The sequence below is a fragment of the Capra hircus genome, chromosome 7 (genome assembly GCF_001704415.2).
Source record: "Capra hircus breed San Clemente chromosome 7, ASM170441v1, whole genome shotgun sequence".
NCBI classification, from domain to species: Eukaryota; Metazoa; Chordata; class Mammalia; order Artiodactyla; family Bovidae; genus Capra; species Capra hircus.
Genome location: NC_030814.1, coordinates 108,048,596 through 108,061,521, shown reverse-complemented (window position 1 = coordinate 108,061,521; position 12,926 = coordinate 108,048,596). Strand labels below are relative to the sequence as shown.

Here is a 12,926-nt window from a genome sequence, read left to right as displayed (position 1 = left end):
TAAGCACAAAAAGGCCTCATGGGTCTGAGGCCAATAAACTGAGAACTACCTTAGGATACATAAGAGTTCTCACCAGCCCAAAGAAAGCATCCGAAGGTCCACAGCTGGGAAGACTTGGTCATGGGGGCACTCTCCAGACAAGGTGGGCTGCTGGACAGCACAGATCCACAGAGACAGAACGAGAAGCTGACAGGAGGCTCAAGATTGTACGGACAACACTTGTTCACTGAGAGTGGGTTTTAAGAGAAGGAAAAGGCAATGGGCCAATTGCCCCCGGCAGCCCTGGGGAGGGCAGGTAACTTCTGCTCCAGAGACGGCAGAGCTGGCGGGGCTGCTCTTCAGCGCGGCACGGCCTTCTCCGCCTCACCTCAGTCAGCGAGCGCCAAGTTTGTGGACTGCAGTCGCTGTCTCCTGGCAGACGTTCTGCTCCACTGTGTCACGCTCAGCTAGCAAGGCCTGGATCCTTCTCACCAAACCCTTCCTTTTCATTCTACTGTCTCTGAAATTTTCTGGCAGAATTAGTGTGTCAATCTCCTCCAAGATCTTCATAAACTGCTCGATCGTGGCTTTTACTCTCCTATCGAGTTTGCAGAGAGCTTCAGTTTGCAAATCCTTGGCCAGAAAACCCTGCTGGATTCCAGCAAGGTCTTTATTCAGTTCTTCCAGCTGGTCAGCTATCTTCTCCACAGATTTCTCCAAATCTTTCAGCTTCTTTAGTTCAGCTTCTTCCTCTGGACTGTTCTTTTTCCCAATTAACATAACCCGGCAACCATTTTGTATTCCAAGTGCTGACAATGGCATCTCCATTTCCTTCAGAGATTTTCCCTTAAATATGAGTTTCTGAAAAGGCAGTGGAACTCCTGTAGCCTCTTCAACAACCTGGGCCAGATCTTGGACAACTGGCTCACTATTGCCTTCTCGTGGGGTAACTTGAAGACTGTGCTTCTCATTGCTGTGGGTGACAGTCATACTGAGCCCGGCTGCAGCCATTTCCTCGCTCCAGGCCACCTCCTCACTCTGGGCCACCTCTTCGCTCGGGACCACCTCTTCGCTCTGGGACACCTCTTCGCTCCGGGCCAAGCGAGGCCATGTTTTCTTTTTCACCCGCGGCCTGGGAGCGCAGGCAGCGGCGCCTCTGGTGGATCCGGTATGCCCTCTGGTCAGCTGATTTCTGGGAGGGAGGCGGACCCCGCTCCACTGGGGGCATCAACTGGCACGGCTCCCAGCCCAGCCGAGGCACGCACTGCCGGGGAACCAGCCGCTCCCAGTTGCCTCGTGGTCTTCACATGCCCCCCACGCTCCACCAGACCCCTCAAAGACCTTTTGTATGTGAGTTCTATCTATCAATATTTACTGTATTAGAAATAAGAACTAAGGAATTTAAAAGTGTATTTGTCGGGAGGCGTGTTAGGCATTACTGACAAAATGGAGGCACGGCCCCAACCCCCTCTCCTCGTCCCACAGGCACGGTCTCGGGATGTAGGAGTTAGGTCTTGTGATTCTGACTTGTTTTTTCCTTTCTTCGGTTGAGCTGGCTGGAAAATTGTTAAGGAGCTTATTGTTCTTGAGAGAAGCATGAGAAAGCACAAAGCCTTCTGCAGTTGTGCCCAGAAAATAATCCATAAAGTAACCACTGACATTTGTTCAAGGATCTTTACAAAGAATGTCCCAGGATGAGCACATAGGCCGCAGCTCGAGGCCATGGGAAGGATTGTTATCTGAGACCTGTTTGTGAGGGGAATGTTTATGGCAACGGAAATTTGCTGAGTTTAGGGTTCAGGAATAATTCAGAATAGTTAGAAGCTAAAAGTTTAAGGAATGTTGTAGTGTTAGCATATTTTACTATAGTTAGGAATTTTACAGATATTAATAGCTAGAAGCCTTTTTAGGAGATAGTGAGCTTAAGATACTAGGGGCAAGCAGGATTTAGAAAGATAAGAAATAAACTGAGGAATGTGGTATGCAACCCAGAAATAAGCATGAGTAATGTAATCACAGGTAAACACGATTCTCATGGCTGAAGCAGGAACTCTGTTTGAAGGGCAACAATGAGACAAGAATCTGGGTGAGGGGGAACTGAAAATGCCAAACCTCTGACCTAATGCTTTGTCAAAGTATAAAAGAAAACCTGAAGCTTGAAATAAACATGCAGGCAGTCCCGCACCTTGAGTCAGAGGCTGCATCACTTTCCGCCAACACCACTCATCTCTTCAGGCTGATTCCCTGGCTGCTGGAGCTGGACTCCGGCATGTATTAACTCACGAAATATAATAAACCTAGCACATGTTAACCACAGCATTTTAATGAAAAGCAACTACTTTCAAAAACAAAGCAAAATTTTGCAAGAAGAGTGACACTGTCTCACATTTTTGCAAATCTTTAAGGTCTAATATGCTGGAAGACAGCCTGTCTACTCTGAATTCCATTTATCAGATATCACACACATTTGTCAGTCTATGAAAAACTGCACAGTATACTCATAAGAGAATGAGAATGAAAAAGGCAAATAACATTGCAGTGGTATTTCTAAAAATTTAAGGTTTCAGTAGCTACCTTCTCCTGCATCCCAAAATCTCAATTCCTTAAATCCCTGTCTCACAGAGAATGAAAATGAACTTAAGGAGGGAACGGAAATCCACATCAGTATTCTGCCTGGAAAATTCCATGGATAGAGAAGTTCGGCAGGCTACAGTCCATTGGGTTGCAAAGAGTCAGACACGACTGACCAACTAACAATTCTCACTTTCAATTCATATTGGTTTAACTAAAACAATCAGTAAAACGTCTGCAAAAAAGATTTTTAAATTATGATAAAATAATCCTCCAAATAGAGAGTCAAACAGCAGATGTAGTAGTCTAATTTCTCAAAGGAGAAGACTGGCATACCCATCTGTATCTGCAGTGCCCAGTCAATAACCAACCGCCTGTAAGAGTTTACTGGACTGCTATTAAGGGTGATTCCCTGGTGGCTCAGCAGTAAAGAACCTGCCTGCAATGCTGGAGGTGTAGGTTTGATCCCTGGGTTGGGAAGATCCCCTGGACAAGGAAATGGCAACCCACTTCAGCATTCTTGCCTGGAGAATTCCATGGATAGAGGAGCCTGGCAGGCTACAATACATGGGGTCTCAAGAGTCAGACACAACTTAGCAACTAAACCACCAACCACCACGACAGACTGCTGATAAAATGCAATTCTAACCATGGGCCTGTGCCTAATAACATGATTGAATATAAAATACAGAGAGAAGTGAGAGTGTACTGCAACACCACAGGAAAAACTACCAATTTTGAAGGTCAAAAATGGTCAAATACTAGCATATTCAATTCAATAAATCAACTCAAAATATAACTACAAAGGTACACTAAATACAGGTCATCCACAAATTTCAATTTAAAATACAAATTCTTCTTAGTGTAGAAATCTTAATTTCTATACTTTAAGTCAAATATGAAGTACAGAGCAAAAGAATATATTAAGACAATCATGATTTATGATCTAATCAACAAAGCTGAATGCCAACTAATATGAAGACAGTTGAGTCAAAATTTGTGTGGTGAAACATCACTGAGATCAAAAAGGTAAGGCGAGCCAACCACCCGTATTAAATCTAAATCTTTTCTCTTACCATGAGACAAGCAACAACCAATCCAACAATGATGGCTGCCAACAGAAACCTTTTCATCTCTTATCTTTTGCCAGATTTTCAATCATCTAATTGCTCTTCCTTCTCTTACGATCACATTATTATAGCTACCCCCTTTTGTTGTCTTTCATTCACTAAGTCGCAACCAACTCTTTGTGACCCCATGGACCGCGGCACACCAGGCTTCCCTATCCTTCCCTGTTTCCTGGAGTTTGCTCAAATTCATGTCCACTGACTCAGTGATGCTCTCTCTCTCTCTCTTCTTCTGCTGCCCTCCTCTCTTTTTGCCTTCAGTCTCTCCCAGCATCAGGCTCTATTCCAATGAGTCGGCTCTTTGAATCAGGAGGCCAAAGCTCTAGCTGAAGACAGAGCTTCAGCTTCAGCATCAGGGTTCATTTCCTTTAGGACTGACTGGTTTGAACTGCTTGTGGTCCAAAGGACTCTCCAGCACCATAATTCGAAGGCATCAATTCTTCCGCACTCAGCCTTCTTTATGGTCCAACTCTCACATTCATACATGGCTACTGCGAAAACCATAGCTTTAACTATATGGACTTTAGTTGGCAACATATTTTTGTTTTTAAAACGCTGTCTAAGTTTGTCATAGTTTTCCTTCCAAGGAGCAAGTGTCTTTTAATTTCATGGCTGCAGTTACCATCCACAGTGATTCTGGAGCCCAAGAAAATAAAACCTGTCACTGCTTCCACTTTTTTCCTTTCTACTTGCCATGAAGTGATGGGACCAGATGCCAAGATCTTTGTTTATTGAATGCTGAGTGTTAAGCCTGCTTTTTTACTCTCTTCTTACCCTCATCAAGAGGCTCTATAGCCCTCTTCACTTTCTGCCGTTAGAGTGGTATCATCTGTGTATCTGAGGTTGTTGATATTTCTCCCTGTAATCTTGATTCCAGCTTGGGATTCATCCAGCCTGGCATTTTGCATGATGTACTCTGCACATAAGTTCAATAAGTAGGGTGACAATACTCCTTTCCCAATCTGGAACCAGTCAGTTGTTCCATGTAAGGTTTTGTTGCTTCTTGACCTGCATACAGGTCTCTCACGAGGCAGGTAAGGGGGTCTAGTATTCCCATCTCTCTCAGAATTTTCCACAGTTGCTGTGATTCACACAGTCAAAAGCTTTAGCATAGTCAATGAAAAAGAAGTAAATGTTTTTCTGGAATTCCCTTCCCTTCCCTATGATCCAACAAATGTCAGCAACTTGATATCTAGTTCCTCTGCCTTTTCTAAATCCAGCTTGTCCATCTGGAAGTTCCTGCTTGAAGGATATAGAGCAGCATCTTACTAGCATTGTGAAATGAGCTCAACTGTACAGTAGTCTGAACATTCTTTGGCACTGTCCTTCTTTGGGATTGGAATGAAAACTGACCTCTTCCAGGCCTGTGAGCACTGCTGAGTTTTCCAAATTAGCTGGCTTATTGAGTGCAGCACTTTCATAGCATCATCTTTTAGGATTTGAAATAGCTCAGCTGAAATTCCATCACCTCCACTAGCACTGTTTGTAGTATCACTTCCTAAGGCCCACTTGATTTCAGACTCCAGGATGTCAGGCTCTACGTGAGTGACCACACCATATCTCATTGCAATTTTGGCCTTTTGAGACATTCAACATTTATTCTAGCTGCTAAGTCATACATACAATCATTGTGGGAAGTTCTAATATACTAGAAATCAATTTTGACCCCCTAGTCCTTTTTCCCCCTGAAAACTAAGACAGAAAATCATTCACAAAATGCTGACCATATAAATCATGAAGGCTTTAACAATTCTAGAGTATTTCTCTTACACGGACTTAAGTGAAGTCCTAAGGACTTTCTGACCCCAGTTTCTTGACCCTCTTTATCAAGCCTTCACATTTTTACTATGCCTCCTGAAAAAGTATGTCACACACACAATTTCCCCACCCCCTCCACCTAAACTCTCAATGAATCCCTATTATATACAAACTTACATCCCAACACTTTAAGAAAGAGCCTAAGACCATTCACAGACCATTTCTGGCAACTCCACCTGTCCCTTACATCTTTGCAACCTGTTTCACAGTCCAAGTTGTATGTAACTTGTCTTTGCACATGCTCTTTCTTCCCACTGAAATGCCCCACTCAGTCTAACAAACCTCTAGTCAACTTTCAAAATTCAGCCCAAAGACCTCTGAGATGAATCCCTTGTTTCCAAAGCAGAATTAGATGCTCCTTCCTTGGTGGTGGTGATTTAGTTGCTAAGTCACGTCCAACTCTTGTGACCCCATGGACTGCGGCTCGCCAGGTTCCTCTGTCCCTGAAATTCTCCATGTAAGAATACTAGAGTGGGTAGCCATTCCCTTCTCCAAGGGAATCTTCCCAACCCAGGGACTGAACCCAGGTCTCCTGCATTTCAGGCAGATTCTTTACCATCTGAGCCACCAGGGAAGCCTCTGCTTCTTCTTTAGCATCCCCCAAATACTTTGTGTACTCCTCATGTAACCTGATGAGCACTTTATTGGTTCATTTGTTTTCCTCTCTGCACCGTTATAAGCCCACTTGAAATAAAAAAGCATAAGCCCTACTACTGTTGTTGTTGTTCAGTCACTGTCTTGACTCTTTTCGACCCCATAAACTGAAGCACACCAGGCTCCTCCATTCTCTACTATCTCCTAAATTTATGTCCACTGAATCGGTGACACTTTCCAACCATCCCAATTACAGTAGCAAGTCTACAATAGCATGTTTCAGGTATTTTTGGAAGTGAGTTTTAGCACTACCTTAAAATACTATGTTGAAGTATAATTAGTTCTGCTGCATCTTTTATTCTGAAAATAATCTGTTCCAACGTGACTGATGTATCAGAAAATTTGAGCATAACACAAAATTCCCATTTGCTTACATACAATTTTGTCTGAGAAAAACACTTGAAAAAGGTAGAAACCTGCCCCTGGCTGAACGGAGCTACATAGAAATTTACAAAACACACACACCTGAAAACACCTATCAGCTCCATCAATTCAGTCTGTGTGTACACATATGCTGAGCCACACCCACCCACATTTGGTATTATTATAACATTCCATTTGATTTCAGGTAACCCTCTTTCCATCACTTTATAATAACGCACAAGCAGCAACCCTTCTCATGCCCATTTCCACAAGCAAACCAGGTCTTTTTCAAGGTAAAGTGACACACTTATCACGGTATTTGTTCAGCTGCTGTGTCCAACTCTTTGCAACCCCATGGACTGCAGCACCCCAGGCTTCCCTGTCCTTTATTATCTCCAGGAGTTTGGTCAAACTCTTGTCCATCAAGTTGGTGATGACATCCAACCATCTCCTCTGTTGTCCCCTTCTCCTCCTGCCCTCAATCTTTCCCAGCATCAGGGTCTTTTCACAATGAGTCAGCTCTTCATATCAGCTTCACACTGGAGCTTCAGCTTCAGCATCAGTCCTTCCAATCTATATTCAGAGTTGATTTCCTTTAGGACTGACTGGTTTGATCTCCTTGCTGTCCAAAGGACTCTGAAGAGTCTTCTCCAGCACCTGTGGTATTTATGTATTCCTTAATCATTTAGGATTAAAACTATGCTACCATTTTTATCAGGTTCCTTTTTAAAAAAATAAAGTCACTGACAATGTTTTGACTGTTGTGTTCCAGTACCATTTTTCCCAAAAGGCCTATAGTTTTTACTGCACAATTCTGCCTATCATGGTGACTTTTAGGATCCTATATCTTGCTCTGGGCTTCCCTGGTGGCTCAGAATCCACCTGCCAATGCAGGAGACTTGGGTTCAAACCCTGGGTTGGTAAGATTCCCTGGAGAAAGGAATGCCAACCTACTCAGGTATTCTTGCTTGGGAAAATCCCATGGACAGAGGAACCTGGCAGGAACCCCAGTCCATGGGGGTCTCAAGAGTCAGACACAACTTAGAAACTAAACCACCACCACCATACAGAAGGGAAAATTCTGTCCTCCACCCAATTTCACAAAATGCTTACAGTCCATATCCTCACAGACCATCAGGATAGCCATAACCTTTAAGCTTGGTGGCTCTCACTTCTGGTGAGCAAAGGGTTGATTTTTCCAGCTTAACTACTACAATCTGCCTCAGCCTAACTGAGAAGACAAGTTCTGAAAGCCTGAATGCCTGCCTACAGTACCACTATACGGGTTTCATTGTTTTGATTGCTCTTAATTTTCAAAACATTTTCAATTACCCTGTAATACAGAGCAACTGAAATGAGTCCTCAAGCCCACTACAAAAGGGATCACAGAAACAAAATACCCTATATATCCAAGTTTAAAACAGATTCAGATTCACTAACTTCCACTATCTCAAATGTGACTTTCTTATATGTAGGGCCTCCACTTAGTTGTCCACACTGATGCCTAAATGATCTCTAAATCAAATTGCTCCCCTCTGAAAAATATTTTGCTCTTTCCTTTGCTATAGGATAAAGATATAAACCTCACTTTTAGCTTAATAAGCATGGTTCTTCAAAATCGAGGATGGATATATCTTTGCAGGCTCATCTCCAGTCACTCTCCTTTTCAGTAACATGTCACCACTGGCCTTACCCCAACATTTGGCATCTCAACGCACCCAGAGTTCCTTACGTTTGAAATGACCCGTCTCCCGAGTTTGACAAACCTAATTCCATGTTATTTTCTGTAAACTGCTCCCACACCTTCTACAAATTTAATCATTCTCTCCTGTTCTCCCACAGCCTCTGCACACCTACTAAGACTACAGAAACAAGAAGACAGCAACTATTATTCACTTTTTAATTCTCAGGGTCCAACACTATGTCCAGCATATCCTATTCCTCGCACATAAGTAACCAAGAAAATAAAAATGGATGAGGGAGAGGTAAAGCCCAGAGAAGGGTAAGATTAAGGCAGCCTAAATGAGCCCCCACCTTATATGCAAATAAATACTTTAAAAGCAGTTTTTCAACCAGTGCACCTTAAGTATGAGAAAGTTACAAGGGTGCTAAAGAGTCCTCATGCTTTATGACCCAAAAGCTACAAGTTGTGAGCAGCCTTGAACATTTATTCCAGTATGCCTTACACATATTACCCCTTTCTGCTGCACTACAATATGAAAAAGATTTATGCTTTAAAGAACATTAAAAAAAAAAAAGGCTAATATGGACACAGTGGAATGCCTAAGCACTAACCAAAATACATTATTTATCAACCACAAGTACAGAAGCAAATGCCAGTATCCGTAGTCAGGACTAAGTTCTATAACCAACTTCATGTCTATTCAAGTCTCAAAAGTTTTACTTTGTCACCAACGCCTAAGAAAACTGAAAATCCTTACAAACAAATAAGCATTCATAAGAGTTTCTTCATCTATTAACACATACCACTGATGAAGACACTTCTGAAACTATGCAAAATCTTCTTAGCTTCACAAGAAACTTTGCCTTTTGTCACATCCTCGCTTTTTGACCATTTCATTAAGTATCTTTTTCACCTACTGAAACTGATCAGACTCAACTACCTCAAATAACTTCCATTTATTAAAAGGCACTCTGCCCTCCCCTGGAGAAGGAAATGGCAACCCACTCCAGTGTTCTTGCCTGGAGAATCCCAGGGATGGGGGAGCCTGGTGGGTTGCCGTCTATGGGGTCGCAAAGAGTCGGACACGACTGAAGCGACTTAGAAGCAGCAGCAGCAGCCCTCCGCAAAGAACTAATCTTTGGCAAGTACATCACTCTCATGTGCTCTCACACTTACACAAAACCTGGTCCTTTCCCTCTTAACTGTAATGTCTTAGGCAAGTCGCTTTAACCTTTCTAAGTTTGTTTCCTCATTAGTAGCTATTCAAAAATTTTGTTTACAGCAAGTCGACTGGACCACATCACTGGTCTAAAAATATTAAGCAAATTTTATTCTAAAAGTCATCATATTCTAAAGACTGTAATAATTACTCTGATAGCAATTACAAAACAAGCCTTCAAACCCTTTTGATCAATGGACATAGCTCCTATAGCCTACAAAACTGTTTTGGGGTGATAAACTCTAGTGCATTCAGAAAAACACAAAGTATTATATGCCATTTTATTTTTCTCTTGTTCATATTCACTCTCTTCCTCCCCAAAATTAAAATCCCCGGATACAAAGAGACAAGAAGATTCTGCACTGCCACTAATCCACCTGGAAATAAATATGGGAAGTCATATTCAAGGAGATTATTAAACGTCAGTTTAGCACAATAACACATCCAAAAAGGACAAGCAAAACGACCATTCACAAAACGGTCTTTTACAGTTAACAGTTCAAGAAACGGTCACAGACATTGCTTAGTAAGCTCTTTAAGAAAGGTACAGAAGGAGAAGAGTCAAAAGAAAAAAAGTTTCCGAAGAAAATAATGACTGGTACTTAGAAAAAAGAGGAAAGATAAGATTTAGATTATTTAAACATAAAAGCTTCAAGTAATTGTATCTCTGAGTCCTCAGCAATATCTTAATCTCTCCATCTGCTGCTAAGGGCTTCTTTAAGCATGCCATTCCCATCCTCCCAATCCATCCCCCCCCAAAAAAGATAATTGCCTAAAACTTAATTTTAAACACATTTGAGGGAAACAGTTTCCCGCTCTGTGGTAACTGCGAAGTTCCATACTACACTTCGCGCAATCCCACAGTGCCACTTCTCCAAAGTTGTCACCCGTCCTGGCCAAGAGTCCCAGACACCAACTCTCCTCCTGCGAGTGACCAGAGCCAGAGTCGAGAGCCAGGGCATTCCCTCCAACCCCGGCACCCCCCTGCGCGCCCCCACCCTCGCCGTCAATCAACACCCCTCAGCCCCCGACTCTGCGCGGGGGCGCGGTCCCGGAATCAGCGGGATCGCCACAGCTGCGCATCTAGGGACCCCTCAACAGCCGCCATCTCCTCCAAGCTGCAGGCCCGCCGCCCACAAAACTTAAGGTGCTCTCGCCGGAGTGCCCCGCGCTACGGTCCCCGGGACACGACTGCGAGCGGCCCGTGCGCCGCCAGTGCGAGGAGCGGCGCCCGGCTGGGCCTCGGGCCGGTCTCGCTCACCTCCTGGGGTGCGCCGCCTTCCTCCGCCGCTGCCGCCGCCTCCTCCCTGTGAGTGCAGCGGGGTCTGACCTGTGGAACCACCATACCAGTCCCGCCCGCAGCTGCAGCGCCGCCGTCGCCGCTCCTCTGCCGCCTTAGCCGCCGCTCTTTGTTCCCCCTCCGAGATCCACCGCGTCAGCCGCCCGCTTCAGCCTCCTCGACGAGCTGCCACTACGCCCTCTCGGCCTCTCGGCCTCCGGCCTCTCCGTTTTCGCTGCACCCACCGCTGCCTTCGCCTCCGCGCAGCCGACGCCGCCGCCACCGACGCCGCCGCCTCCTCCTCCTCCGCGTCCCCCTTGTTTTCATTGAAAGCAAACAAGCATCATGGCGGCGGCCGCCGTCCCCCTCCCCCACCTCGCCCCCTCTGCGGCGAGCGAGCGAGAGAGCGCCGCGACTGACGCTGCCGCTCCAACATCCCGGGCGCCCATTGGCCACCGCCGCAGGGCGCGACCATTCAGCATCCGGGGCGGTCGCTCTCCGCGAGCCGCTTCCGCAGGCCCCGCCTTTCTCTTCCCTATCCCGGGCTCTGGGGCGCAGTGACCAGTGCCCGCCTCTCAGGGTCTGAGTTCTCTTCTCGCTCTCTTCGCTTGTTACTGCCTGTCGTTTCTACTTAATCATCTTCTTAACGCTCCTACTATTTCCAACTAACTCTTTTTTCTTCTTCTTTTTTTTTTTCGGTCTGAGACTGTTTATTTTTTTCTTGATCTTCCTCCCTTTCATTTGGCCTGTCAGTTTCTTGAAAACAGGACAGGCTTTCAGACTTTTGAGCTTAGCCAGTATGTTGATCTCTCTAAAGACAAGACATTTAGTCGTGAATGATTTTTCTGGCCTCAGATATACAGAAAATAATAGTTAATGGCCCGTTTCAGTCCATAAATGGTCGTTCAGTCCAGTAAATTCAAGGACAATTGTGGGATCCTAGCCGGATGTAACTGTCCTGAGATGTGTTCAAAGATCAAGATGTTCTATTAAGGTGGTGGTTGAAAATGAGCAGAGAAAGGACTGAGCTGATAGATTATGTTTGCATGACGGTGCATTAATTAACTAGTGGTCAAGGCCCTGTGCTCCAACCAGGGTAGAGAGAAGAATCAGGCTCCAGCCTGCCAGGAGTAAGGTCACAGCATAGGGGCGAGAGGCACGCCCTGCAGACTGTTAAAATCCAATGAAGATGCATAGAGCAATGGACTGGGTCAACATTGGGAAAGGAGTAGGACAAGACTGTGTATTGTCACTTATTTGCAGAGTATATATCATGTGAAATGCTGGGCTGGATGACTCCCAAACTGGAATCAAGGTTGCTGGAGCTATATCAACAACCTCAGATATGCAAATGATAACCTTCTAATGGCACAAAGTGAAGAGCAACTAAAGAGACTCTTGACGAAGGTGAAAGAAGAGAGTGAAAAAGCTGGCTTAAAACTCAACCTTCAGTAAACGAAGAGCATGGCATCTGGTCCCATCACTTCATGGCAAATAGGGGTAAAAGTGGCTGCAAGAACAGATTTTATTTTCTTGGACTCCGAAATCACTGTGGATGGTGACTGCAGCCACGAAATTAAAAGATACCTGCTCCTTGGAAGAAAAGCTATCACAAAACTAGATAGCATATTAAAAAGCAGAGACATTACTGTGCTGACAAAGATCCCTATAGTCAAAGCTATGGTTTTTTCCAGTTGTGTACAGATGTGAGAGTTGGAACATAAAGAAGACTGAGCGCTGAAAAATTGCTGCTTTGGAATTGTGCTGGAGAAGACAGTTGAGAGGCCCTTGGACTGCAAGGAGATCAAACCAGTCAATCCTAAAAGGAAAGTAAGACTGAATATTCCTTGGAAGGACTGATGCTGAAGCTCCAATACTTTGGCCACCTGATGTAAAGAGCCAACTCATGGAAAAGACCTTGATACTGGGGAAGATTAAAGGCATAAGGAGAAGGAGCATCACCGACTCGGTGGACATGAGTTTGAGCAAACTCTGGGAGATAGTGAAGAACAGGGGGAGCCTAGCGTGCTGCAGTTTATGGGGTCGCAAAGAGTCGAATATGACTTAGTGACTGACAGCAAAAACAACAAATAATGGCTAGGTGAATGAGAGCCCAGTAAATCAATAGTTGGGAGTTTGGGCGTAATTGGGTGTTCAAGAAGGAAAACTGACCAACCTCTAGCCAGGGCATCAAAAAGGGGTCAAGATATCATTTACAAAAATTATATTTCT

General features: G+C 44.5%; 2 protein-coding genes across 3 annotated transcripts in view; both read right to left on the bottom strand.

Moving 5' to 3' along the window:
• The window catches only part of CNOT6 (CCR4-NOT transcription complex subunit 6), an 89,477-nt gene extending 77,552 nt beyond the window's left edge, over positions 1-11,925 (bottom strand). Inside the window, exon 1 of one of the 2 annotated variants that reach the window (XM_018051626.1) lies at positions 10,677-11,925. The gene's annotated coding sequence lies outside the window, so the exon portion shown is untranslated. The remainder of the gene's footprint in view (positions 1-10,676) is intronic. The other variant, XM_018051625.1, reaches the window with a different exon arrangement.
• On the bottom strand, positions 205-1,074 carry LOC106502246 (BAG family molecular chaperone regulator 1-like). Its single transcript, XM_018051627.1, has one exon. It carries the CDS (start codon positions 988-990, stop codon positions 373-375), a length of 618 nt encoding a protein of 205 aa, XP_017907116.1. The 5' UTR covers positions 991-1,074; the 3' UTR covers positions 205-372.